Source organism: Brachyistius frenatus, unplaced genomic scaffold (genome assembly GCF_029030835.1).
Source record: "Brachyistius frenatus isolate BFR_SWC_R1_liver_20210118 unplaced genomic scaffold, ASM2903083v1 Contig_123, whole genome shotgun sequence".
Taxonomy (NCBI): Eukaryota; Metazoa; Chordata; class Actinopteri; family Embiotocidae; genus Brachyistius; species Brachyistius frenatus.
This window is the reverse complement of record NW_027210722.1, coordinates 381,193-409,167: the sequence shown is the minus strand read 5'-3', so window position 1 is coordinate 409,167 and position 27,975 is coordinate 381,193. Positions and strand designations below refer to the sequence as shown.

The 27,975-nt window shown below is 44.7% G+C and overlaps 3 protein-coding genes across 4 annotated transcripts; 2 read left to right on the top strand and 1 right to left on the bottom strand.

Moving 5' to 3' along the window:
* The first annotated feature begins 4,076 nt into the window (after positions 1 to 4,076).
* LOC138629905 (E3 SUMO-protein ligase CBX4-like) lies at positions 4,077 to 10,801 on the top strand. The gene is made up of 5 exons (XM_069713900.1): positions 4,077 to 4,293; positions 4,507 to 4,550; positions 4,987 to 5,052; positions 6,476 to 6,542; positions 7,535 to 10,801. The coding sequence occupies exons 1-5, from the start codon at positions 4,225 to 4,227 to the stop codon at positions 8,981 to 8,983; spliced, it is 1,695 nt and encodes a 564-aa protein (XP_069570001.1). The 5' UTR covers positions 4,077 to 4,224; the 3' UTR covers positions 8,984 to 10,801.
* A 5,010-nt stretch (positions 10,802 to 15,811) lies between these two features.
* cbx8b (chromobox homolog 8b) lies at positions 15,812 to 19,734 on the top strand. The gene is made up of 5 exons (XM_069713857.1): positions 15,812 to 16,015; positions 16,215 to 16,258; positions 16,604 to 16,669; positions 16,898 to 16,964; positions 18,162 to 19,734. Exons 1-5 carry the CDS (start codon positions 15,947 to 15,949, stop codon positions 19,011 to 19,013), a joined length of 1,098 nt encoding a protein of 365 aa, XP_069569958.1. The 5' UTR covers positions 15,812 to 15,946; the 3' UTR covers positions 19,014 to 19,734.
* Positions 19,735 to 20,886: 1,152 nt separating this feature from the next.
* On the bottom strand, positions 20,887 to 25,411 carry cunh17orf67 (chromosome unknown C17orf67 homolog). 2 transcript variants are annotated; one of them, XM_069713849.1, is made up of 4 exons: positions 25,308 to 25,411; positions 23,272 to 23,372; positions 21,915 to 22,063; positions 20,887 to 21,117 (listed from the first exon to the last, which is right to left on the bottom strand). In XM_069713849.1, the coding sequence occupies exons 1-3, from the start codon at positions 25,360 to 25,362 to the stop codon at positions 21,947 to 21,949; spliced, it is 273 nt and encodes a 90-aa protein (XP_069569950.1). In that variant the 5' UTR covers positions 25,363 to 25,411; the 3' UTR covers positions 20,887 to 21,117; positions 21,915 to 21,946. The 2 variants fall into 2 exon arrangements, with proteins under 2 accessions (XP_069569950.1, XP_069569949.1); XM_069713848.1 differs by lacking the exon at positions 20,887 to 21,117 and having other exon boundaries at positions 21,914 to 22,063.
* Positions 25,412 to 27,975: the final 2,564 nt, after the last annotated feature.

Here is a 27,975-nt window from a genome sequence, read left to right as displayed (position 1 = left end):
TTTACAGCCTGGCGAATCCTTCTCCGCTCGTCCCCGTCTCGCCGTCTCAACCGCTGATAACGAGCGCAGTAAAATCGTCACGAGCACATCGGAGGCAGCAAAAACACGCCTGCGGTGATGTTTATGAAACATTGGGAAAGAAAGAACCAAAAAAAAAAAAAAAAATGTCCGTGAGAAGAAAACATGCCATAAAATAAGAGTGCTGACAGTTTGTTCTGTCTCTGTTCACTTGCGTTTTCCAATTTGAAGAAGATTTCATCCAAAAGATTAACAGAAAGAATGTCCTGAACCGTAGAGGAACGTGGTTTTTAAACTGAAATATGAAATCTGCTAAATCTGAACGTCTGGAATTGTTTGGCTCGGCGTGTAAAAGTCTGTCGTCCCTCCATCTGGGCAGAGTATCTATCTCGGGGGGGGGGAGTTATCAATACTTTAAAGAAACCTTTTAATTCATTAAATAATTGAGAGTTCTTCTCTGCTTCGATAGTCGGCAGCCGGCCGAGTGTCCTTTGTTCTATCATTTAACATCTTTTCCTCATCCTGGAGCACACAGGATCATTTCCAGACTGTTTTCAGTCTCAAGTCAAACGGTCCGGATTTCAGCTTTCTTTTTTTTTTCCCTCCAGACTTTGTGTCATGACATCTTCGTCTTTCCGTCGTCTTGCGTGTTTTGTTCCCCCCCCCCCCCACTCTTGCTGTCATTCGATCTGCGTCTCTGCGCTGAGAGGCAGGCGTCAGCGTCACTTCTTCCTACGTGGAAAATGTCATCTTAATCAGATGTCCCCACTCAGAGAACGAGCGGCGTCGCCGGATCCTCGGATCCAGGGATTTTTTTTTGTGTTTTTTTTTTGTGTCCACGAGCACAGTGTTCACCTGCTCTTCCTTCCTTTATGAGCCCCTTTATTACAAAACTTCATTCACTCTTCTGAGTTTCCTCTTTCAGGAACAGTTTCCTAGAACATTTTTACTTTAAATTGGGCTCATAAAGAATATTTTTAGGAGGATTTTTTTTTTTTCTGTGTTTCACTTCCTATTTTACAATAATGTCTCTTTGTTTCTTCCCTTCCACTGAATGATGTAAAAAACGTTTCCCCTTTAGGTGACATGCAGAGGAACCCTGTGGTGATATCAAACCTGAAGTCAGGAGTCATTGCAGAGTGGCTTCAGGTGAAAGTGCGCTGGATGGTTTATTTTCACTTTTCTAGTTAAAATCAGGATAAAGAGGGATGTGCTTAAATGTCCTTCATTCTTAAATAAGCTCCTTGCTCTGTCGTTTTCGATGGATTTTAACGTGCGCTGCCTCTCCTGAATGAAGGTGATCATCTCCATCCAGCTCGGCAGATGCGGTTAATTGACTCGGTTTCAGCCGGCTCGCACCTGCACGGGGAGTTTAAATGTGGATAAATGCGGTTTTACACCCGGATTTCGCTCGCTTTTGTTGTTTCTTTGCTGTTTTTAAAATTCATTTTTAATGCGCGTGCCGTTTTATTTTACATCGAGATATCGTTTTAAAAAAAAAAAAAAAAAAAAGGCTCTTCACGTGCTTCGCAAACAGCTGCAGACAAACTGGCTGCTTTGCATTAAGTCGACGCGTGTGCAGATTTTCGTTTTAATTCGGAATGTGCTCGCGCTGCTGCTGCTGCTGCTCAGGTGAAGTTTTGTCTGGAAGCGGACCGTTAATAACGCACGCACGTGCGGCGTCGCATACCGTCCAGCCCCGGAGAGCACGTGCCCGTGTACCACCAAAATCTGCAGACAAAAACTGTCGCGTGAGCGCCAAGTGTACCCATGACGTATCGACCTTTGGCATCGTCGGCCGTCGTTTGCGATGCTTTAGATATACTATCTATCTGATGGACCTGAATGTCCAATCAGATCCCTCAGCAGGTCGTGAAGCCGTCATGGAGGTGCGGGACAGGTGACACTCAAGACGCTCGCGTGCGGGCACGTTTGATTAAAAAAAAAAAAAACCTCCCTGACCAGTGTTTATTGATTTTTTATTTTTTTTATTTTTTCTGAACACCTTCACCTCCCGTCTGAGCTTCTAATTTCTTCTGCTCATCCTTAATTTAGGAGTGACGCATCTGAATTACAGCAGACCAACAGCCGCGTGCCCTTGTGAGCGCGCGGAGGCTGCTGCTGCTGCTGCTGCGCGAGCACCCCCCTAGGTGCCGCAGAGAGCGAACAAAGTGGACATTAACGGATGTTTTTGTCCTTCGTCGTGTTTATGAGAGGCTATCTGGAATAAATAGGAGCAGCGTTGTGAGCCCGTGCTCGTGCCTTTCACGAGATATTTCAGCTCTCGTTGCCTTATAAGGACAGACAGTCGTGCCTTCCTGCAATAGGCCGAGCGCGAGCCCTGCTGATTAACCCCTCCACTGCTGAATTTAATTTGGTGCAGCCTTCTGAAACAATGCAACCCGGGCTGCATTCACACGTCACGGGTTTATTTGCAAAGGGAAAAAACGTCTAAAAAAAAAAAAAACATGCATTTCTGCTTCAGATTTATGAGTAAATAAATCAAATACAAATAGCTGCCCCGTGTGCGCCGGTGGCGGGAAACAACTGGATGTGTTTTGGAGCCCTTAAGTTAATCATAATAAAAAAAAAAAAATTTAAATCTTAATTCGTCTAAATGAGTTTGCACTACCTCTGCCCTAAATCCAAGCTCCCGGTTCCAGAGGTCTGTCTGCGTGTGTCCTCTCCGGTTCTTTGCTGTCCTGCGCAGCGCTATATACGTGCCGAGTCGAGCGGAATCGGCTCGTGCCCCGTCCTGCGTGTGGAGGGGGGGGGGGGCGGCACTTGCGGTCACAAATAACCCCTGTGAGGTTTAAGCCGGCGGGGGGTTAGAGGAGGATGACCTACATGGAGGCCGCCTCATAAAACCCTCAGCTATCTTCTGACGCCGTCAGAATACCCGCGCGACGTGTCACGTCCTTGCGTGACCTTGACTCACGCAGGATATGGAAATCTGTTCATTGCTAATGCGCCCTTGCAAATTTAACTGAGCGCAGGCGGTGATTCATGCCGCATTATGATGATTTTTTTTTTGATTTTTTTTTTTTATCCGCACTACAGGAGCGTCAGAGAGGGGATTTGTTCTCCCGCTTCTCTCGCGCAGAAAGGCCCCGTAAAGATGGCGGCGCATTGACGCGTCAATGTCGAACCGGCTCGTGGCCTTGAGCTTTTTTAGTCGGGCCTGTTGTGGATTTTCAGGGAGGAAGGGTTTGATTTTCTCATTGGTTGAGATAAACCCGATATAATGAGCTCATGAATAGATATTTAGGACGGTTGTGTTTGGCTGCTGAGGTCGCACAGATGGAGAAACTCCCCCCCCACCACCACCACCCCCACCACCCCCAAGAGGAAGGCCTGGTCCGGCTGCTGAAACCGGGCTGGTGAGCAGTTATCTCGGGTTGGGGATAATTCACTCTCTCCATTCACAGCACCCTCTTGCAGTTAGACGGAGGGATGTTGCCTTCAGGGTCTCGTTCCAAGCTCGTATTTTTCGCTTCCTCGGTCACATGTCACATCACTTTCCGGCCGTAGGTTGAACACTCTTGCGTTTAGGAAGTTTGTAAAGGTTTTCTCTTCTCTGTAAAGGCGTGTTGATGTCCATGTCAACACAAATGACTTATTAAAAAAAAGAAGCATACCTTCATTTAAAAAAACAACAACAACAAAAAAAAACAGCACATTTAAACCTGCAGGTGGTGCTTTTATTTCCGTATTGGTCAGTAAACGTCACACCATCACCATGAAATTGAATTGATTCCAAATTTTCCATTTAAAAGTTGGTTATTTGGTCGTTGTTGTTTTTTACGCTCCCCGAAGTCGTGATTACACTTTTCTCCGTCGGCGCATGAACGCAGCACGGGGAACAACCTCCCCTCCTCCCCCCACCTTTCCCCCGCCCCTAATCACCTCCCCCTCTCGTGACGTCACGCCAACGGCTATTTGCATGAAGTGTTTTCTGGCTGCAGCTCCAACTCGTCTGCAGCAGAGCGGAGTCTCTCTCTCCGAGGGGGGAAAGCGAGGGAAGAGGCGCAGTAAAAAAAAAAAAAAAAAAAAAAAACCAGGAGGAGGTGGGGGGGGGGGCTGTCTTGTGTTTCACATCAGAGGAGCAGCAGGAGCACAACAAAAAAACAACAACAACAAAAAAAGGTGTCCGGTGACAAAAAAAAAAAAAAAAAAAGACAAGAGCCGCTTCTCTCGTGTCAGAAAATGGAGCTGCCCGCCGCGGGAGAGCACGTCTTTGCGGTGGAGAGCATCGAGAAGAAGCGCAGCAGAAAGGTTGGTGACCGGAGCCGCTGAAGGACGTTTTTACACGCATGCATTCATGAACCGGAGGCTGCTTTTTTTTTTTATTATTATTCCTCTCACGGATTACAAGTTTTGAATTTCCCGTTAGATATTCTCCAGGATGACAGTGCAGAGTATTAAAAAAAAAAAAAAAAAAGTAACGTTTTTTTGTTGTTTTGTTTTTGTATTTGTGCTCCTTCGCAGGGAAGGGTTGAGTATCTGGTCAAGTGGCGAGGATGGTCTCCAAGGTGAGTCAAAACCATCACGGCGGCACTCGTCATTCAAATGTTCCCAGCAGAAAGTGTGTACGGAGGGAGAATGTGTGCATTCTTGGGAGCGTGGGCGCGCAACATGGGCGGTTGCGCGTTCCTGCTTTTGGGCGCTCGACGCGTCGGCCCCGATGATGGATGTGGTTTTACGATGTATGCAATCCCCAGCGTGCCAATTAGAGGAGGACGCGTCTATAATTGAACGCTGTGTCTATATATCTGGATCTGTGCGGTGTTATCTGACTCCTCCCCCTCTGTTGCCGTGCGTAAAAGTTATGATTTATGGCACGTGCGTTCGCCGGGGAGGACAAGTGTCTCAGCGTGTTGTTTACGCGCCTACACAGTCCCTCGGGCCCGTTGTCTGTTAACGTCGGCACACATCTGACAGGCCTGTTTGTCCTCCCGTCTCCGGCAGATACAACACATGGGAACCAGAGGAGAACATCCTGGACCCGAGGCTGCTCGACGCCTTCCAGGACAGGTGAGTTTTACAAAAAGAGACGCGTGACCAAACATTTCCACTTCTTGAATTGCACGTTTGTAGTTTGGAACACTAATCCCTGGTTGATTAAAAGGAAAATAAACTCTTTGAATAACGTGTCCTTCAGAGCACGGATTAAAGCGATCGGAGGGTCGGGGGTTACCACAGCAAACTGTGCCACTTTGTTGAGCAGCTACTTGTTGTCACCTGATAGTTAGTCGAGTGCGAGCATCAGGTTATCAGGCTGAAGTCACCACGGCAACCATGCGCCATCTTCAACAGGAACACGGAAACCAATTGTAATTGCTAATAAACCGAGATTATTGATCGTCCAAAATGTATCAGCTCTGAATTTACTGAATAATCTAAATTGATAGAAAGTAAGAGACCGGAACCACCAACTGTCCCAAACATGTTTTGAAGAGTGAAGTTGCAGTGTGCATGCTGGACACCTTTTAAAGCTCTGATTCGCTTCCTGATTTGGTAAAATGCAATTTGTGATGTCACAAATTCAACTTGGGCGCACGTGCCTTAAACTTCTTCGTCCCTTCGGCGGACAAATGTGACAACAGGCTCAAATTTAGCCCAAACTTAGAGCTCGAGATGTAATTGTTATAAATAAGGAAAATGTACATTAAAAAAAAAACACAAGTAAATATTTCGACCAGATTTACTTCCTACTTCCTTAGCTGCTTTGCTAATTGCTAAATAGCCTGATGAGTGACGGTGCAATTTGAATCGTGCGTTGGGTGTCTTTTCTCCCGGACCTCCCTCAGCAACCTTTCAGGCGCGGGTCACACGTTAAAGCAAAACATCGACAACCCCCCCCCCTCCTCCACGTTCCTCCCCCCCTCCCCCCTTCTGTTTTTGCAATTATCTCCATCCCTCTAAAGGGGGAGGGATTTTATTGAAACTAATTGCGCGTCTCTCCGGGGAGCCGAATCGTCTGAATGCCGGGGCTATGAAAATACACCGAGTCGTCATTGTAATTAGATGTGAGGGAGGGAGGGAGGGAGGGTGGGAGGCTGGGGGGGAGGAATCTGACATCACTCCCGTCTGCGGTGTTGAGTTACAGCCTCGGAGAGACCGGAGGAAAGCTGAGGGAAAGTCGGCTGAGGGAAAGTCGGCGAGGGGTCTTCGACTGTGAAAACAGACATTATTACTGGATATCGAGTTTTATTTAAGGAGGGACGAGCCTGGTTCAAAGCCAGCGTCGAGGTGGTGGACGTGCGACGCCGTGGAAGTGCTCCTTTTTTCTTTTTTTTTTTTTTAATCCGGAGCGTAACTCCCGACTTGCAGCGTGGGCTCGGCGTTTTCGAGCCTGAGGGAGGACACCCGTGACGTTGTGTTGCCATGCAACGGCGACTCATCCCTGCGAGACGGGTTTTCGCTGATTGGTTGCTGTTTTTCTCCTCTCCCGCAGGGAACGTCAGGAGCAGCTGATGGGATACCGCAAGAGAGGACCCAAACCCAAACACCTTCTGGTCCAGGTAAAAATAAAGATGACTGAAATTATGGATTATTAGTTATTAGTTGTTGTTTTTTTCATGCAGAAACTGCAGGAAGCGATATAGGAAAGGTGTTTGATTTCTAAAATGAGGCTGATCTGCGAGGGAAATATTGGACGATAGACTTTCAGTCCCTGGAAATGTTGCGTCCTACATTTCCCACAATGCAACTCAAAGGATCTTTTGTTCTAACGTCCCTGTCTGGTAAACAGAGGATGAACTCGGCGCATCCAGTTTGTACCGGCAGCTTTCTCTTTTAAATTTGCTGCGTTTGAAGCCTGAGCTGAGAAAACATGGAAGATCAGAGGGGGATTCTCCAAAAAAAATACCTCAGAGACGCAGAGCATATTAAACACGGGCTCCGTAGGACATCCCGTGATGAGATAACTGAGCTTCACGTGTACAAATCTGCAGCTCCCGAGCACCTAAAGTATCGCGCGTGCTTGATGATGTTTTTCACAGGAGGGCCGGGACTCCTGACCTCGCAGTTGTCGCTAAACGACTGCGAATCGTACATTTAGCGCATCAATCAGCGGCCCCCGCCGAAAGGCCCTTTTTTCTTCCGTCCCAGGAGGGCGTCGGTGCTAACACACGGGACGAAGTCAACGCCGGGACACAAAGCGGCCGGGGACATTCCTCGGAGCTGAGGTCACAGCCGCAGGAGACACTTTGAAATGTCACCGGTGACTCAAAGAGCTGCCGGGGCGAGAGGGCCCCCCCCCCCCCCCTCGCCTCCTCCCGCCTCCCCCCCCCGCACGCATTCCAAAGCACGCTGGTCTTCGCCGCAGCTCATTGGGCCCCCCGCGGAGGCTTTTTTGTTGTTCGCCTGACAAGGACACATGTGTAGATACTGTAGAGAGTTCACAATGAATCAAAAACTGCCTGCTTTATCTTTTTTTTCTTTTTTTTTCTTTTTTTAACAGCAAATCCTTTCGCGTAATGTCAAAGGAACTAATCACCGCCTTGTTCTCCAGGTCCCGTCCTTTGCCAGACGATCCAGTATCCTCGCCGACCTCCACGAGGCGTCCCTGGACGACGACGACGGCCGGCAGAAGTCCAGCCCCATCCAGATGCTCCGCCCCCAGGCCCAGCAGTACCAGCTGAACAGCAAGAAGCACCACCAGTACCAGCCGCTGTGCAGGGAGCGCGACGCCGAGCAGCAGCAGCAGCAGCAGCATCAGCAGCAGCAGCAGGCCAACGGCAAGAAGTTCTACTACCAGCTCAACAGCAAGAAGCACCACCACTACCAGCCGGACCTCAAGGTGCACGAGTTCCCCAAACCCCGAGACGTCAAAGCTCCAGAGCTGGGTAACAAGGGGTACAACCTGCCCCCGGTTCTGCAGCAGAAGTGGGTTCGGGACAAGGACTCTGGATGTCTGACCAAAGTGAAGGATATTACCATGGAGCTGAAGAAGCTTCCCGCCGACCTCAACGGCCTCAAAGAGCCGGAGAAGGTCAAACCCAAAGAGGACTCTTCGCCGCAGTCGAACGGCGTCAGCAGCAGCAAGCTAAAGATCGTGAAGAACAAAAACAAGAACGGGCGGATCGTTATCGTCATGAGCAAGTACATGGAGAACGGGATGCAGGCGGCTAAAATCAAAAACGACGGCGACTCGGAGACCGCCGACACGCCGCCGCAGAGGACGGACGCCATCGCGGAGAACCACCTGGAGAAGATGAAGCTCGTCAAGCAGCTCGGCCTCATGAACGGATTCGCAAAAAAGCCCAAAGACAAACCGAGCGTTCCCGGTTCTGGATTTAACGGAGAGTTCCCCAAAGAAAAGGAGCCGGCTCCCAAGACGGAGCCGACGGTGACGGAACAGGATAAACGTGTAGAGGTCAGAGGTCAGGGGCAGCTTCCCGCGGATCAGCCTTTACAGCTGACAACCAGACCTAATCTGCTCCCCCTGCCTTCTGACAGAGGAGATCCCTCGATGGGGGACAAAAGAGGAACGCAGGTCGGGTTTCAAGGACTGAAGAGACACCTTTCCGACACGGACGGAGGGCAACAGGCGGGCGGTAAGAGGTTTTTGAGTTGCAGGAGCATCAGCGCCCCCGACGCGGCGACTTCGCCCGCGCAAAGCGGCGACCAAAACGGACACCGGAGCGACGTCGGGCCGCCGGACTGCGGGTACGCGGACCAAGAGGAGCCCATCGACTTGAGCGTCGTCAAGTCGAGGCCTCGCGCCGCGACCCGGCCGGAGACGAGCGCGCAGGACGAAACGGAAACGGAAGCGCCAACGGAGACGCGGTCGGAAACGCGGCAGCCCACGGAGGAGGCGAAACTCGACTCGCCGTCCGTTTCCGAGGCGAGAAAAGACGAGACTTTCCCGTCTTTCCAACCTTTCCTCGGGAATATCGTCATCACGGACATCACCACGAACTGCCTCACGGTCACGTTCAAGGAGTACGTCACGGCGTAACCGAGCGGGCGTCCCCCGCCGTGCGTGTAAACATGTACATGACATATATTTGTATTTTTGGATGCTTGAATGTACAAATTGAGTGTTGTTTTTTTTTGTATAGTTCAGATTTTAATTACGTTATTTGTATATTTCCTCTTCTACAAGCTCTACCTGTCCAGATTTTATCACATGCAGTGTCAGATCTCAGCAGTTTCCGACTAATTAATTTAATTAAAGATGCACTTAACTCTTGTGTAAAAAAAAAAAAAAAATTACGTCACTTTTTCTATGGATGTACTTTGATTTCTAACACTCGGCTGTCAGATAATGTCCAACAATTGTCGGCTCTATGGAGAGTTTTGTAAGGCAGAAGAATTATATTGAATCATGGTTAATGACACTGTGTCTGCGAGTGTGTGTGTGTGTGTGTGTGTGTGTGTGTATGATTTAAAGGCGGATGTGTGCTGCTTGGACACAGTGTGCCATTAGGGCACGCTTTAACGAGCAGATAAAGAAACATGAAGCACCTTTCTGTCAATAAATAGGATTTGTGTCGTTGAAAAGGAAGGGGAGAGGCTTTTAAATGGAAAATTATTCATCATTAATCTTTGATATTTTGCTTCTGCTCACGTTATTTGTGTTGTTTTGGGGGTTTTTTAAGAGTCACGCATCTTTAGATCCGACACTGAGCACAAGTCACCTCCGTGTAAACAGAGGGTAAACAACAAGCCGGGACTCCCATTCGTTAGTTTTGCAGCAGTGCAGCAGCTCAACGACAACTTTGATATCAATCGCTATAATCTGCTAGTTAAACTGTGATCCATTCGATTGTTTCCGTTCCTTTGGGTGACCCCAACCCGTCCTGAGAGGGTCAGAGCAGTTAAGTCTGAGATCAAATGGGTTTGTCTTGACTTATTTCATAGCGGCGCTCATTTAAAAGTGTGTAAAAGCGCATCAGTTCTGCTCCCCGGTGTCACGCGGGTCCGTTGCAGCACCTCCGGACCCGAAGCGGCGCCGAGCTGCTCTTGTGAGAACGTCCGGCTGAAACTGAAGGCTTCCTATGATAACGTTTTGCAATAATAATTAAAAAAAAAAAAATGGTTTGCAAGTGAATGTGTTTGATGTGTTTCTTAGTCTCTGAAATTCTGTTTTTGTTTGTTTTATTTTGGAGTGCAAAAAAAAAAAAAAATCACTGTAGCTTGTTCCTGTTGCACTTTACTAACACGCAAAGCAAAAGCGACCACCTTTTAAAATGTCCATGTGAAGAAAAATGAGCACAGAAAAGTGCAAATAAATAGGGGGGGGAGGGGTCCGAGGTTCTTTTACGCCTTCGTCTGAGCGACAGCCGTGTCAAACAAATGGGGTTTTTTTTTTAAGCTTTGATTTGGAGATGGAGACGGTGTCGGCCTCCTGAACGCTGCAGACTGGGAGCCGCTTCCACGGGAGGAGAGCTGGATCAGCGAAGGCCTCCATGCGTCCTGTTTCTCGTCCTGGAAACTTTCAAGAGCCACAAACAGGCCTGCGGTCCGAGAGCGCAGCGCTGAATGTAGGATGGGGGTTGATTGTTTTGCAAGTCAGGAGCAGAACCTCAAAAATGTGGTATCAGTTTTATTCACCGTCTCCCTTTCCAGCTAAACAAAAAAAAAAAAATCCTGACTGGTTCCTTAAATCAGAAGTGACCTCGGCTTCCCACGAAGAGCTGAAAGGTTTGAACAGGAAGAGAACTGCTGCTGTAAAAGGTCATAAAGAGCTAAATGTGTGTGTGTGTGTGTGTGTGTGTGTGTGTGTGTGTGTAGGCTCTATTCATGTGTGTGTAGGCTCTTCGTGTGTGTGTGTGTGTGTGTGTGTGTGTGTGTGTGTAGGCTCTATTCGTGTGTGTGTGTGTGTGTGTGTGTGTGTGTGTGTGTGTGTGTGTGTGTGTGTTTTCAGATGAGCACCCATGTGCTGTGTTGCAGCTCCAGTTTTAGGCCTGACTTTTTTTTTTTTTTTACACCCTACATGTACGTTTTCATTCATGAGCATGAAATTCTACATGAATTTTAAAGAAACAGTTTTGACTTTATCCCGTGATTAAAATGATTACATGTCTGAGCTTTGAGAAAGAAGGATCTCTTTTCTTTATTGGACGAAAACGTCTCTGTCAAATTGTTCAAATAAAGCTTGAATCTGTCTCTGACTAATATACAGCTCGTAGTTTTGACCTGAGCAGCTGTTCCCTGTCAAGCGTTTCCTGAATAAATCCCGCTGACATGAGACTGATTTCTCCGCTTTGATCTGCAGGTTGAGCTGAAATAACGCACATGGAGATCATTTCCACGTTTCCACCGGTTTCCTACATTTCAGCCACGCGTATAACAGAGACAGCCGGTCGCTGCTCAGCTGAATAACCGAGGAGCTCCGTCCTCCCCAGCTTCATAAACCTTCAGTCTGTCTGTTAGGGATGATTGATACCCGCCCTTCTCTTGTCTGCAGAAACGGTGTCAGTCAGAGACAGAAATGGCAGAAGATGAAGAGGAGCAGCCTCCTCTTCCATTTCCTCCGCTGCAGCCCGCCAACTAACCTGCTTTCTGCGCGCGTCAACGTGGAGCCACGGCAGAGAAAATGGCTGTCCTCTCTCTCTCTCTCTCTCTCTTTCTCTCTTTCTCTCTCTTTCTCTTTCTCTTTCAGTCTCTGTCATCCATCCACATTCTGTTCTCCCGCCTCGATTCTGCTGCAGCGGTGTTCCGGCTGAGAGAGGCTGCAGCGCGGGAAATCCCCCGCAGGATTTAAGACCAAGTCATTTCCTCACAACGTATCAAATCATTTGTTTCACCTTCATGAAAGAAAAAAAAAAAAAAAACTTCCAGACTCCAAATAAGTTGATTATATTGTCCGATAATCGGAAGAAGTGCGGGAAGTGGTGTAAAAGATCTCCTCTTCCGGTCACCTGTCAGCTCAGGCTCGCTTTTGCGCGTGCAGGACTGAATTAGAGCCCCTTTTAAATGATCTGACAGACGGCGAACTCACCGGGAAGTAGATGCATATTAATAGAGATCTTCTTTTAAAACACCGTCGCTTTTGCACGTCGGGAAAATTCAGAGCCAAACCCGTTTCCTCTCTCAAGAGTCTCGGTTGGACTGCAGGTTTTTACGCACAGATTCACAGATAATGCAGGTTTTACTTTCTAAACCGTGTCACTCAGTCCGAAGACAAATCGTTTCTCTTATATGTATTTCAAATCTATTTAGAAATGAGCTGAACACAAATACTTCTGCGAACCCAACAGAGTTCATGTATTTAGTCATACTTAATCAATTTTGTTAAAGAAAAGAAGAAAAAAAAACACACAGCTGCTTACTTCTGTCACAAAACCACCACGTTGGTCAGTGTTTTCACCCTGAAATAAGTTGTGGGCGGAATAACAAACCGTCATTACTGTAAATCTACGACCACTTTTTTTTTTTTTTCCAGTTTATTTCAAACAAACGAAGTGACTCAACCCCCAAATCATCCAGCAGTGACACATCAGACCGCACGACTCGTCACCGTAAAGACTCCGGTGCCATTTTGTGGTCACATGATTATCCAGGCATCTACAGTGAATTGGACTTGTGTGAATGGCTAGTGGGGGCGCCGCCGTGTTCACTTGCAGTTCACTGACTGGTGACAGTCTGTGTGGAAGTTTTTCTTGAGGGAAGGGAGGACCGTGTGGAAGAAATCCCTGCGTAAAACCGTCTGCAAATGAAGCCTGATTGATCACCTGTGTGCGTCACCTGGCAATTATTACCTGTCAGTAAAAGGAATAAAAGTTTCCAGGTTTTTAAAAAAAAGGAGGGGGGGGGGTATACCCTTTTAATTTGCCACACCTGAATTCTTCCACATCCAACCTGGAAAAATGTGATCAAACCTTCTGAATTAGGACACGTGACACCCTGACCCATCTCTGTCTTTCTCTATTCCACATCTCTGTATTTTCCATACCGGTGCCTACGTGTCGTGGCCGGGTTTTTCCCTTTCGTTGCGCGCACCGGGAACCCGCGTCTTGCCCGGATACAAGCCAGCCAATGGTGTTTTAACGGCGGCGGCACTGCTGCACTGCAGGCGCGCCGAGACCAATCGCATCCAGAGTCTGAGGTGCGTCCATCTTCCCTTTCTGTCTGTGCGCGGAGAATTTGTGCACTGAAAACCACGACAGACCGCATCTATAAGCCCGTGATAGAAAGAACTAATACGCGTGGAGGCTTCTAAAGGCATTTGTGTGATTCTTTCCTGTAAAGATCTCGATGTGAACGTTATAATTCCTCTGTAATTCTTCATCAAATGTAAACTCTAATATTTGTTTTAGATGGGTGTAACATCCCTTTTTCTTTTTTTTTTAATGACTGTTCCTTCAGGGTCTCAGCTTGGAGGAAAACAGTGTTTTTTGGGAAATATTCCAGTCTTAATGTGCACCAATAACGAACAAACGGTGGTTTAATCTGATTTACCTGCGTCAGTCCGTCGTTTTTCTGTCTGTAAATGATTACATTTTAATTTCTATCAGCCTCCAGGAGTTTAATATGAATTCATTTTTGCTTTGAACAGAATCACGAGAAGAAAACCCGTTTAATTGGTGCATTCACGTCTAAATGAGGGAAATTCAAAGGTACATTCAGTCAGCAGTTACACACATTTATTATTAACATGCACTCAACCAATTTACAAACACAAATAATCTGATTGGTTTATTAACTAAAATAGTGGTCAATGTAAAACAAAATCAGTACTTATCCTTTAATTGCCATGGTCTCATATTTTACTTTGTATTTTTCATCTCAGTTGAATTTTTATTTTTATTTTAATGTGGACCAGAAATAAACGGCACGTGCGATTTCAGTGCAGTTAAAGTTAAAGTTCCCTGCTTTCTCTCCTCTGGAAGGACATTCAGATATGCGAGTTAACGTTGAATCGTATTGACCAACGTCAGCACAAATTTGTTGAAATTATGAAGCTATTTTATTTACAATGTTCTTAAACTCTATTCTGCAGTTTCTGTTCATAAAGCCAGTATTTTTTTTTACACACAAAACAGAGGGGAGAAATACAAATGTAACTTAAATGGACAGTTTTAAAAGATTGAGATTACATTTAAAATCAGTGTTACTCCGGTTAAACCTGCATGTATTTACATGTTTGCAGTGGGTTCATAACATTCATTAAAGCATCAAGCTTTGGTCTTTTAAGGAAGAGTCGCTGATTTAACTGAGATATCCCTGATAATAATCTGAATTGTTAATTGATCTTTCTAAAAAATAAAAAAAATAAAAAAAAGGGTTTGATGGAACAATTTAATGCTCAAAATCAATGACCAGTAATACATGAAGAGTCTTTTCTTTTTTTTTCTTTTTTAAATGGAATTAGTCCAATTTATTATTATTATCAGGATTAGTATTATTATTAGTATTAGTAGTAGTATTATTGACCTTCTATTTTTCATTTCAGCGTGATGTTTTGTTTTTGATTTTGCTCAGTCACTGGCCCATTCAAAAATATTCAAATTAATTTTGACTTGAGAATTTAAAACTGCCCTGTCGGCTTGCGTTTTGCAGACATTCAAATAGAATTTTGATTTATGAGACGCCAGACTGTGTCTAAAAAAAAAAAATAATAATAAAACAAAAACCTAATTATTTAAAATATTATCTTGCCTAAAACTGGACTTCCTGCGACTAAAATAAAACTGACCTTTTTTTTTTTCTGGTGTTTACCTTTATTCCTTTGTGGATCGAGGCCTTAACAGAAGTCCATACAATTTACTGACGAATTCGCAGATCATTTCAGTTGAGTCACCTTGTCACCGGGAAGACAGAAAATCGGTTTATAAATCAGAGTCCAATCACAGCGTTGTATATTCGTGTTTTAAACGGACTAATGGAGATGACGGACAACATGTTTGGACCATTTTCATAATGCAGGAGGGGTGGGGGAGTGGGGGGGGGACAAACAACGATTAAACACTGCAGATCTCTTCATATGTCAACTGATTTTTTTTTTTTTTTTTTAATTTCCACATAATGACAGTCATTTACCCGGCAAAAGGTTTATTTTTAAAGTTGTACAGTTAATTATCCATTCCTCTAGCCTCTTAAAAATGAATGAGATGCATTTGATTTAAATGCTTAACCTGACGCGGAGATGATTTTAAACAGCAAATATGGTAAGGCATTTAAAAAGCAATTAAAACTACGCACGACTCAAAACTTTTCCTTCATGGGGCGTTTGGATGGAATAATATGAACAGAAAAATCCCTTTACTTGATAAAAAAAAAAAAAAAAAAAAAGCGCAGTAATCTTATAGACACCACAAGGACAAACATATATTAGTACTCATTTCACACATTGTTGTTGTCTTTTATGGACAAATATTGCGCAATAACCTCCGTCCAAGACACTTTATTGCATCGGCAGATAAAATAGGTTTCGTTGCTGGTTCAACTAAATGAAAATAACAGGTCTCATTGTTATCCTTCATTTTCTGTCTTCGCCTATCACATCCGTATAACGACACTAATTTTCATACCACGTGCATTTTTGAATATCTCTCATAACTTGAAATGATTCATCCGCCGCCGCGCGAGGGAAAAAAAAAAAAAAAAAGAGCCACCATTTTCTCTCCCTCCCCCCTCCTCCTCCTCCTCCTTCTCCTCCTCCTCCTCCCCCCCCCCCCCCCCCGAAAGAATTCACTCAGGCGCACGCTCCTCCCCTCACTTAGCAACCCGAGCACGTAGCAACGGCTGAACCAATGGGCGCTTATTCTGGAGGTTCCACCGACTGCGGTTCCTTAGCAACGCTGTGGAAAAAAAAAAAAAAAAAAAAAAATTTGCGCTGACGTCCGTTCTGTAAGGGAGTATTATGGTCTGTCGGGAATTCAAGAGCGGCTGGGACTGGAGGAGAACCTCTTAGCGTCGAGCTAACGGTAGGCTAGCACCGGAGCAGAGGAGGAGAAAAACACAACACCACAACATGGAGCTGTCCGCCGTCGGGGAGAGGGTGTTCGCGGCCGAGTCGATCATCAAACGGAGGATAAGGAAGGTAAGGCCGGCTCTGGACGTGCGAACGGGGGTTCCACGGTTTTGTTTTGTTGTTTTGTTGGTTTTTTTTTCCACAACGGAGCTCCTGAACACAACAAAACAACAACAACAACAACAACAACAATAAAATAAATAATAACGCAGCGCAGAAGCCGCACAGCTAACCGAGCGGTTTGTGTTTTGTTTGTGATGGCACGCAGGGTCGCATCGAATACCTCGTGAAATGGAAAGGCTGGTCTCCCAAGTAAGTCGTGCATTATTAGTAGTATTGTGTTTTTTATATGTATATATATATATATATATATGAATATATAAATATATATATTATACCGTCTCTCTCTCCGGCTGTGTGGCTGCCGTTAGCTCGCCACAGCTAGCGGAGTGAATCCGAGGTGCACAAACACGGTTTGGAGACATGTAGCTTCGCGAGGCTAACGGCGGTCATCCACACGGAGGGTTGGCAGCTCTCTCTCCCCTCTCTCTCTCCCCCCCCCGACCCTCCGACCCTTCCTCCTCCTCCTCCTCCTCCTCACCTCACACACCCCCTCACCCCCCTCCCAGTCTAAACTTCACGTTTTTACCCCCGCAGATACAGCACTTGGGAGCCGGAGGAGAACATCCTGGACTCTCGCCTGTTTGCCGCTTTTGAGCAAAGGTAAATAAAATAAACAAACAAATAAATAAATAAATAAAAAAGCTGCGTGGCCTTCACCGGGGTGCGAGAGAGAGAGAGAGAGAGAGAGAGAGAGAGCCCGCGGACGGTCCGGTGAAGAACCGCGGCGGGTGTCCTCCTCCTCCTCCTCCTCCTCCTCCTCCTCCTCGGTGCACTTTGCTCCCGCGTCGCACTCAAAATGGGTGTCCTGTTTACTGTTCCTCTTCGCAGGGAGCGGGAGAGGGAGCTGTACGGGCCCAAAAAAAGAGGACCGAAGCCCAAGACGTTTCTCCTCAAGGTACGTTCAGCCTCGTAAGCCCAATTCATATGTTATTTCTAAATCATGCCGCATTCCCGTGCACGCTTTTTACACGATGTGTTTTGTGTGTTGTGGTATCCTAACTGCTTGTCACGGGGGGGGGGGGGGAGGGAGGGGGGGGACAATAGTATTTTAAATGCTTCCTTCAATGATGCTTAATTGTGGATGTTGAGAACAGCCCACCTGTAAACTGATGTGTATGCAGCCTGCTTGTGCTGATTTGGGTATATAAGATGCATATCGCGATAATTCTTCATATAATAATAATTTTTTTTTTTTTTAAATCCTATCGATGATGACGATGACTTGTAATGACATCATCCATTAGTGGCTCTATTAATACAAAATCGGACTTCCTGCTGTTGTTTACAAACAAAAGAACTAACAGATGAATTATGTTTACACTTTTTTCTTTTTTTTTTTACTGAATATTTAAAGACAAACTCGCGTATATAGCTATTACACTTATTTTATTGCGATGATGTGTTCTCGAAATAAAATACTCTCAGTGTCGTCAAGAATTTTGTCATAGCAGAAATTCCCTGATATAGTGTGATAATATTTGAGGAGCACATCACCCACCATTCATGTGTTTATACTCAAAGGGGCTTTGAGTACTTTAAGATCTTCTTGTGAAATGTCTCGCTCACAGTTCTTTTTTATTCCCTTTTTTTTTTTATTATTATTATTATTACCATCATTACATTAAGATCCCAAAATGTTCCTGTAAATGCGATGTGGTCGAGTCAGAGCAGCACGGCCCGATGCTTCGGCTTTTCAGGACGGCGGAGCGTGAAAATTGCTTAATGACCAACAGTTTGTCTTGAAGAAAAAAATACCAGAATCTCCGCTGACAGAGCTGTTGTTAAAAATGGGTTCGCGAAATGTCTCCTAAAATACTGACGTGTTGAAACGTGTTGGTGACTCCGTACCGTGCAGTTTCCGCCTGATTTAAAATGACAAATACGTTCGGCACCAGGCAGTAGGCCTTTTTTCATCACTTCCTACATGTTACAAGAGGAAAACGAAAAGTTAAATTAAACCAATGAAGAATGAATGAATTCCTTTCAATGTCAGGCTGCCTGATTGTCCTTTTAAGTCTTGTAAAAAAAAAAGAATCAAAACAAAATGTCAGACTTGAGTAATTCTCCTCTCGTTTTCTTATTTTTCTAAAAGGCTCAAGCCAAATATAAAGCCAAGTCCTACGAGTTCAGGAGTGAGGCAGTCCGAGGGATGCACATCTCCTACCCGACCCCAGAGCCCGTGGTCACCCCGAGGGCCAGGGAGGGCCTCAGGGCCGTCGTCCCCACCATCTTCCCCCCGAGCACCGTCAACCGCGGAGAGAGCGTTCGCGTCCGACCGCCCGAGCTGAGCCCCCGCGACCACCAGCCGTCCGCGCTGCAGCAGGTCGGAGCAGACGGACTCCTCCACGTCCCCAAAAAGAGAGGCCCGAAGCCCAAGCCCCGCTTCAAGGACGGCGGCTGCGTCTCCGAGCCCCACAAGAGGAGAGCCGAGGAGCCGGGCGGCCACGGCCCTCACAAACTGGGCAAGTTCCAAGAGGGCGACGAGATGCGGCTGGTCAAACTGGCCCACAGACATCCAGAGAACCACAAATACCACCACCACCATTATCACCATCACCATCACCACCACCCACACAGCCGGGGCATCTCCGGCGGGAGCTCGCACAAAGCGCTCTACTCGGACCGCGGCCCGCTCACGCACAGAACTGACCCACACAGGACTAAGGACGGCTCCGGCTACCTGGCGCCGGCACACTTCAAGCACCGCTCCAGCCCGAGCCCGGCGGGCCTGAGCCGGCCCGCTCAGCCGCCGAAGATGGAGAAGCCGTACTTCCTGGACAGGCCGTCCCCGACGCGGCTCGTCGACGACCCCGGCGAGGTGACTTGGCGGCCGTCGCTCGGCAACGCCGAGAAGGTCCTGGTGACGGACGTGACCACCAACTTCCTGACGGTCACCATCAAGGAGAGCAGCACCTCCAAGGGCTTCTTCAAGGACAAGAGATGATCCGCTCGGGTGCCGAGACCCGGATCAGAACCTCTCAGAGGTTCGGAGGACGTAGCGGGAGATTATCACGCAGAGCAGCTTTTGTATGTAATGTTTAAAGGCAAATTACATAATGTGCATATGTATATATATTATAAAGTCGGACATCTATTTAATGTATTGACCAAATCAAATGAAGTCCATTTCCCATCATGCACTGGGGTGAACATGAGTCGCATGTTTCCACTGCAGCCGGTGGCTCCTTTCTGTACAGAGCTCGTGAATTTTACTATTTTGCAATTATAACTAACTAGAATGTATTTTTTTCACTCTGAGCTGCGGCTCGTCGACACCGACAAACGAGGCGAAGCTCGGAAATGAAATTCAGTCTGCGGATTGAGTTATTTCTCCATCGTTTGAACCGATTGGACTGACAGGTCCCGTTCAATTCAGCGGGACGAATATTTAAATAATTTTACTCAAGCACTTTGAATTCAGAAGTATTAAAAAGAATAAGTCTTTAATAAGTTTTTAATGTCTAACATTTCTAATTATGAACTAAATGATTAAATTCAACACCCACTTTGAGAGAGCTTTCAGCTGTCTTTCTTTTCATTAACATAGTATATTTTTCATTTTTCATAGAAAACCTCCATAAAGCTTTGATGTAACAGGATAAAACAGTTGGTGTCAATCTGCTTTTTAGACGCTTTTCAATAAATCATTTGAATTTTCTCACTTCTTTGGGTTTTATTGTCACTTTTTTATTGCAGCAGCTTCGGCCTGGAAGGGAACATCTAAGCGCAGGAATGACATTTAATACAATTCAATTATTAGGACTATTTTCTTATTCATTGAATATATATTACTGACCTTATTTTATTTGGATATCTTTAAAAAGAAACACTCAATGAAATAATTAAAAAAAAAAAAAAAAAAATTCTGCAGCAGACTTTAAACGCTTCAGTTGAACCAGTGAAGCCCTGCAGCAGGCCCGCGCGCAATTTACTGTCCTTTTTTCCTTCATGCACGGCCGGCTCAAGGCCCGCGGACCCGCTGTGATTATTTAATTTGAACGTGTCCTTCGTGCATCTTAAATACTACTTTTTATATTCCGGGTTAATTCAGTAGAATCCTCCCAACAGGCCCCAAGCGGCTGTTTTCGATTCCATTTATTCTATTTCTCAAATCCATTTCTGGCATTTTAGACAATGTCTGCATTTGTATTTATTTATTTTCCTGATCATTTCTGTGTTAGTTGACGGAGTTTATGCCGAAATGCGTTGTTGTTTTTTTTTTAAAACATCTTTCAGGGCATTTCACTGCGTTACACTGCGCTCCCGTCTCCTCTGAATAAAGGCCGGTGTGTGTGTGTGTGTGTGTGCGTGTGCGCGCGTGTGCGTGTGTGTGGACTCTTTTCACCGCACTTCGCATCGCGGCTCGTGACACTTGCGGATCTGATAACTGACCATTTATTTGGTCATTAGACACGCGCGCACTTTACGCAAACGGGAAGCACCGTCTTTTCTTTCTTTTTCTTTTTTTTTTTTTTTTTCTTTTTATCAAAATAAAATAACCGAAATGAAATGTTTAGTGCGTTTGAACATCTTTTCAAATATTTCTCTCTTTTAAAAAGCGATGCAATATATGAATTTAGAGTAAAAACGGAGGTTTTATCTCATTAGGTTTCAGTTAACTAAGGAAATAACGCCACCATCCCGTGCAAATGTTGTGACGCGCTAAAGCGGAATACAGTACGCATGCGTAAGGTTAAACGTCTCCCAGAAATAAAAGAAACAAACGATTGGATTGAAGGTTTATGGCCTTCTTCTCATATTCATGCTCACCAAAAACAAAAACAAAAAAAAGATAATAACAATGAAACAAATGCTACTCAGAATGAATGATTATTTATTTTTGATTATTAAAAAAAAAAACAGTCTGACACAAAACTAAGAAAGCAGAAGAATTTTCTGAAAAAGATCAAACTACAACAAGATAGCAGTTTATGTCTTTACGTGGTCAGAATATGAAGAAAAAAGCAAAGAGGAATTTCTATCTTCTCATTGTTAATAGTTTTCAGCGTCGCCGGGTCCATGTTCAGTCCCTCCTGGTGTTTTTTTTCCTGCAGAGAGATGAAGATTGAAGATTTTAAATATAATATAATATCATCAGGCAAAGTGACACATGAGGAGTGAATTAAACGTTGCAGCAGCTTTCAGAACAGACAAGGATATTTGGATATTTATCAGAGGAGCCTATTTGAAAATATAGATGAATAGAAGTTATTATATATCTAATAAATTCATTTATACCGTCCAGTAAAGAATGAATGAGCCGTATTCATAAAACCCTCAGGGCTCGCCTTCGCTTTCCCATTTTTATTTTTTTTCTACGTAAACAGAAAAAAAAAAAAAATCGGAAGAGTGAACTCGAGTGATGTTTTTTTTCTCATTTTTTTTTTTTCGTTTTTCACCAGCGTTGGCTGTTGCCATGACAACTGAACGCGCAGCTATCATCACACATCGCCAGTGGCAGAAATGTTGAGCTGACTGAAACGCCGACGTCGAAACTCGACTTTGAAATGACCTCAAAAGCGAAACGGAGGATGTTAAAAACACGCCGTGCGACTCCGAAAGCATTTTTGCAGGTCGTCTGAGGTTTCCTGTTGTGCTACGCGGTCCTGATACAATCGGAGAAAAACAGGAAGAGAAATGACTCAGCGGCACAGAGAAACCAGCGACGGAGAGACAGAAAGGTATTTTCATGGAGACGTGCAGGTTCAGATGATCCACTTTTTTCAGGCCGTACAGGGAACGTCACTTCTGGTGACAGTCCTGAATTTAAAGAGACACCTGTCCCTCCGGTTTGTGCGAAACGCTCATTGATGCCCGTGTGGCCGCGAGTGTCGTGTTCACGTGCAGTGTTTTGCGGAGACTTCGGGGCGACCTTCTTCAGACCGGGTGCCCGTAGTTCCTGTCGCAGCGGGGGGGGCAGTGAGGGTTCATCCAGTTCTCCATGTTGGTCTCCTGGGCCCGCTGATCCAGAGCCTGCATGTGCAGCAGGTGCTCCTGGGAAGAAGAGGCGCATTTAGTGGGATGTGAGGCGAAATGCAACGACGCGAGATGAAAATACAACGGCAAGGCAAAAAAAAAACACCAAAAAAAAGAAACACGAGGGAGCTGATAGACGCGCAGTTCACTCGTGAACGTGAATCTGCTGAGTCGGGTCCGTCCATCTTGCAAGTCACGCGTGAGACCGAGGGAAAGCTCGGACTCTGACGTCCAAGTATTCAAAGCATGAAAGTGCAAAAACGTACGAAACAAAACTTCATTGGAATTTTCGCTTTCGTTTTCTTCCAAGTCAGAAACGGAGGAAACGAAACAACCGACAGATCTGTCGTTTTCTATTCTGACGAATCAGATTTAGGAGGTTAAAAACTGGATTTATGAGAAATAAAGTTCGAGTTCAGCTAAAAATGACCTTCAATTGCACAATGACTGAATTTTTAAAAAGCCTTTAAGGTTATTTGACCTAATATGATATCTTATTGAACTGTATTTTTGTTGCCTTGGTTTCCTCACAGAAAAAAAAAACCACAAGTTTTCCCAAGTGATCACACGTATGACACATGTTGCAGCATATGACAACATAGGGAAAATATGTTTGTCCTTACCCTCGTGATTTTGTGCACGAGGTTTAATATATTTTGTTGTTTTTTTTCATGGCACTTGATCCCTTGTGGATCTGAAGCTTCATTTAATTTGGCCTGTCGACTGAAACCAACACTTCCAAAAAAAAATTACTAATTTAGAATAAAATTAGAAAAAAAACATCAATCAAATTATGAAATTCGATTTTTTTCTTTTGTTATAACATGTAGAGTAAATAAACAATTGTACAAATATTCACAAAGCTGTAAACAATTCATTAAATTTATTTCAATATATATTAATTAAATTGTTTTCACAACTTGATAGGTGTTTATTCATCCGTTTGTAAATAAATGCAGCTCTCCCTGTGAGGCATCAGATTCAACGATACAGCAGTTGAACTTCTATATAAAAACAATACATCTTATTAGTTTTTAATAGTTCTAATGACAGAAATGTTCATGAATACTTTAAATATTATCTTGCTATTTATGCAGCTGACAGATGCCGAACAGGACGGTGAGAACAACACGTTGCATCATGGTCCGCGGTGTTCCTCTTCTGGGGTTTTTTGTTGTTGTTGTTGTTTTTAACGTCTCGTGCTCTTATCTCAGACCGGACCTTACCCTCATGGGCTCGTCGGGGTGTCCGGCCTTCACCGGACGGTCCTGCCTCTTGCTGCGCAGCAGCTGCTTCGCCAGACTCTCCTGGATGACCCGGTTGGCATCTGAGTGACACATCAGAGGTGGACTGTCAATGTTTACTCACGCGTCTCGTGATACCGCACTTCCAACTTACTCAGCTGATGCTGCAGCAGAAAGAGTCAACAGACTTGTGATTCGCCTCGTAGGGTGTGAGTCGCTGCGGACGGTTTCGACCTCTGCCTCGGTTGTGTTGTTGTTGTGTTTTTTTTTTTCCTCGGAGGACACAGCAGCTGCTCTCTGTGCAGCTGGTTATTGGCTAATCAGGATAACATTCCTCTCAGTGAGCGCTGTGTTCGGACCCATGAATAAACCTCTCACCACTATCTGCCGCTGGTGAGCCAAGGCCGACCTGGTCTGTTTAGCTTCGGCCCACGTGAGGCTGTTCGCTCTTCCCCCCCCCCCCCCCACCTCCCCCTCCCCACCGAGGGAGCGGCCCTGCGAAGTGAGGGCTCTCTGTCTGCCTCTCTGTGAACCCGGGCCTGTGTTAGGAGGCAGGGTGGTTGGTTTGGAAGGTAACAAAGTGCCCATTCATCCTCCTCGCTCCCCGGGGAGTCCAGTCTGTGCAGCACATGACCCCGGCAGGCAGCCAAGGCATGGCTCGCTCTTCCTCTGCTGCCAGATTGAGGGAGCTGCTCTGAAAGTGAACCGAGCTCTGTCAACACGGGGCCAGAGCTGCTGCTGCTGCTGCTTCTACTGCTTCTATTGCTTCTACTTCTATTCCTGCTGCTGCTGATAATACAGCTGCTGCTTCTACTGCTGCTTCTACTTCTACTGCTGCTGCTTCTACTTCTTCTACTTCTACCGCTGCTGCAAAAACAACAACTATTGCTGCTTCTGCTGCTGCTTCTACTTCTACTGCTGCTGCATCTGCTGCTGCTGCTTCTACTGCTGCTTCTACTGCTGCTGCTTCTACTTCTTCTACTTCTACCGCTGCTGCAAAAACAACAACTATTGCTGCTTCTGCTGCTGCTTCTACTTCTACTGCTGCTGCATCTACTGCTGCTTCTACTGCTGCTGCTTCTACTGCTGCTGCTTCTACTTCTACTTCTACCGCTGCTGCTGCAAAAACAACAACTATTGCTGCTTCTGCTGCTGCTTCTACTTCTACTGCTGCTGCATCTACTGCTGCTTCTACTGCTGCTGCTTCTACTTCTTCTACTTCTACCGCTGCTGCATCTACTGCTGCTTCTACTGCTGCTGCTTCTACTTCTTCTACTTCTACCGCTGCTGCAAAAACAACAACTATTGCTGCTTCTACTGCTGCTTCTACTTCTACTGCTGCTGCTTCTACTTCTTCTACTTCTACCGCTGCTGCAAAAACAACAACTATTGCTGCTTCTGCTGCTGCTTCTATTTCTATTGCTTCTGCTTCTACTTCTGCTTCTATTTCTATTGCTTCTGCTCCTACTTCTGCTTCTATTTCTACTACTTCTGCTTCTAACTTTTACTGCTTCTACTTCTGCTGCTTCTGCAAAAACAACAACTGCTGCTGCTGCTGCCGCCTGAGGCCTCACAGCAGCGTGGCAAAAACACTCATGGACAGTTTCCAACTGTCACTTTGAATTTGTTCTGTTGTAAGTTGTGGCTAAAAGCAAACAAAAGTAAATTAATTGCACTTAAAAACTGAGTTGCTAGATACGTAACAGAGGTGAAAAAGACTAAGCTAAAAAAAAAAAAAGCAGCAACACAAATTTAGACATCGCAAAGAATTTCCTTCTGAATAATGCCACTACAACAAAAGAAAGGTGCAACAAAATCCCTTTAAACTATCCCAAATTTAGATCATCTGTTTCCCCCTCATCACATTTTCATTGTCTAAAAGTATAAATGTCCTGACTCTCTCACATCTGTAAAAAAAAAAAAAAAAAAAAAAAGAGGCTGCAGGGCACAAAGGTTTGTTTATTTAATCCAAATGTCAGCCCATATTTTACTGTGACGGTCTGCTGAGCGTTTCTTACCTGTGTACGCGGTCAGCAGGACCACGCAGAGCAAAAACACCACCAGCTTCTTCATCTTCTTCACCTTCCTCTTGCCTGAGTCTTCTCTGCTTTGAGGGTCCTGACCAGAGTCCAGAGGGGGTGAAGGGGGAAAATTCCTCCTCTTCCTTCTCCTCCTCCTCCTCCTCCTCCTCCTCCTGCTCCTCCTTCACCTCACTCATAAACTGTCACATATACCGGCTCAGGTTACCAAGGAGATGTTTCACATAAATCACAGTTTATTTGACCAGTAAATAAATATATTCTTAATTCACATTAAAGCTCTAAAGGTGGGAAAATACGATGGATGAACAAGTAATAGCACTTCTAATGTAGGAGCTCTGTTGAATCAGGTGGCAGGTACGAAGCTGTCCGCTAGAGGGCGGTGCAAGCACAAAGAGAAGAGACGCTTTCGACACATTTTTAACATTTTATTAATAAATCCCCCTTCTCTGGTTTTTTTTTCTGCCTTTATGAGCCTCAACAAGTCAGAACAACACGATGAGATAAACACGTTCAATAAATTTAAAGGTAAATCCCACCAATCCTACGTTTAAAGGTGAGTTTACTTGTCAACAGGAGTGTGATGTTCTCTGTGCTCAAGTCAGAGGAAATAACAGTGATGAGAGAAAACACTGAGGTGCATTATGGGAAGTGTAGGATCCACAGTTTTGGGAGCGTGACTACAAGAGGGGATGACTTAACCGTTTTGATTTTGATTTGACCATGGATCCCCTTTGACAATATAGAAAAATACATGATTTTTTTTCTTGCAGCCCTTAAAAGGTCAAAGTGAAAGTAGTCAAATAGTGAGAATAGTGAAAACACAGTGTCAGCCTGATGGTGTAAAGAGGTTGTTATGGAAACGGTTTTTGACACAAACAGATCTAATAGTTCACAAAAACTAAGTAATTTTTTTTTTATCAGTCAGTCACTTTGCTTTGCGTTGTTAGCCTTGATGTGGTTTTTGTTTTGTGTTAGTCTTCTCTTCACGCTCACATTTTCCCTTTCTACTCATCAAATTTCTACACAGGTATCATAGAATCACCAAATTTATTTAGATTCGATGCATTTTTTTTTTGTGTTTAATTATAAGCAGTCCGCATAACAGGCTAATTTATTTTCTGTTTTATTGATTTTATTTCAGCGCTGCCTCAGAGCACCGCCGGTGACGCTCAAACGCTGACGTCATCGTTTCCGTGTTTGCTCCCCCCCCCCCCCCCCCCGTCCCTCATACATAATTCATGAGTTCCCAGTGAACTCTAATGATAATGTTTCCTCGGTTAATACCTGACACAGACAGCCGTGTTTCCCTTCAATGTGATTATGTAACACTCAATGAGCTCAACGATGCAGCGCAGAGCGCATGCGCGCTGGGGACCAGCTTTCTGCTCACCATCAGAGATGATTTTTTTTTTTTAAACAGTGAGATGTCGCCTGTGGATACTTCCGTGTTTGCTCGAATTTCACCAGGAAACCGAGAAACAGCTGAGATGTTTCATATTTTAACCAGAGCGAATGACTTTAGTTTGAAAATGGCGTTTTTAAGGCTTTATTTTGTTACACTTTAACTGCTGGAGGTCTGCTATGTCGACTACTGTGCCTACAGCAGACTTCCCTGTGTATATATAATGTTTTCTTTCTGTTAAAAGGGAGTTTTTCCTTCCAGCTGTCACTGGTATGGGAACTGTTGAATTGTTGGCTTCCTCTTCATATTGTTGTTAAGGTTTTATTGTGGGGAGACGATGTGATTCAACGCTATAAATGAAACTGAATTGAATTATGATCTATGGTTTAGATTTTATACTTGGAGTACGTGGACCAAATCCGACATTTGAGCTAATACTTTGCTTGTTATGATTTGTGTTTGTGGTTTTATATGTATCACTTTTCCGGCAGATTTCCAAACAATGGTTTTTGAAAATATTCCTGAGCCCATGCAGTTATTTCCGCTACACATTTGGATTGGTTTTTAATGCCTGCCTGTCTGAAATGCTCCTTTTATAACCAATCATGTTACTGATCCGTTGCCAGGTAACCTAATTAGTTGTGAGATGTTCAGCCAGGTGTTTTTTTTTTTTTTTTTTTAGCATTGCATAACTTTTCAGTCTTTTATTGTCCCGTCCCAATTTTTTTTTTAAACATGTAGCTGGCATCAATGATCAACAATTTACATGTTGTCCTTGCTTTATTTGCAATTAGATATGGGTTTACGTGATTTGCAAATGATCACATTCTGTTTTTATTTACATTTTACAGAGCGGCAAATTTTTTTTTAATAACAGTTTTATTTTAGGTTTCCAGTAGTTGATAGTTTAACCTTGCAGATAAAGATATAGTTTACAATTTGAATGGATTAAACCATTATACCAGTATAGATGAACAAATATCCGAGTTCAAATGACTTTCTCCCGATTTACAATCTATCAGCACAACTATTAATAATACAATATTTCAATTATATGAATATAATATATAATATATATATATATATATATATATACACGGCTGGCACTACACGGATCTGTTCATATTATATAATACAATTAATAATATTAATAATACAGTTACATAGGCTATCATATAACATAACATGGAAGCGTCGGTATTCTCAGCAAAACATTTATTCTCGTGGATAAAACCAGAAACT

Bases quoted from the DNA above. Each gene is read 5' to 3' on its own strand.
- LOC138629905 (XM_069713900.1), top strand. From the start codon at position 4,225: ATGGAGCTGCCCGCCGCGGGAGAGCACGTCTTTGCGGTGGAGAGCATC. The intron at 4,294-4,506 runs GTTGGTGACCGG...GCTCCTTCGCAG, and splicing joins AGAAGAAGCGCAGCAGAAAG to GGAAGGGTTGAGTATCTGGT. The intron at 4,551-4,986 runs GTGAGTCAAAAC...CGTCTCCGGCAG, and splicing joins TGGCGAGGATGGTCTCCAAG to ATACAACACATGGGAACCAG.
- cbx8b (XM_069713857.1), top strand. From the start codon at position 15,947: ATGGAGCTGTCCGCCGTCGGGGAGAGGGTGTTCGCGGCCGAGTCGATC. The intron at 16,259-16,603 runs GTAAGTCGTGCA...TTACCCCCGCAG, and splicing joins TGGAAAGGCTGGTCTCCCAA to ATACAGCACTTGGGAGCCGG. The intron at 16,965-18,161 runs GTACGTTCAGCC...TTTTTCTAAAAG, and splicing joins CCAAGACGTTTCTCCTCAAG to GCTCAAGCCAAATATAAAGC.
- cunh17orf67 (XM_069713849.1), bottom strand. From the start codon at position 25,362: ATGAAGAAGCTGGTGGTGTTTTTGCTCTGCGTGGTCCTGCTGACCGCG. The intron at 23,373-25,307 runs GTAAGAAACGCT...TGTGTCACTCAG, and splicing joins CCTGCTGACCGCGTACACAG to ATGCCAACCGGGTCATCCAG. The intron at 22,064-23,271 runs GTAAGGTCCGGT...TCTTCTTCCCAG, and splicing joins ACCCCGACGAGCCCATGAGG to GAGCACCTGCTGCACATGCA.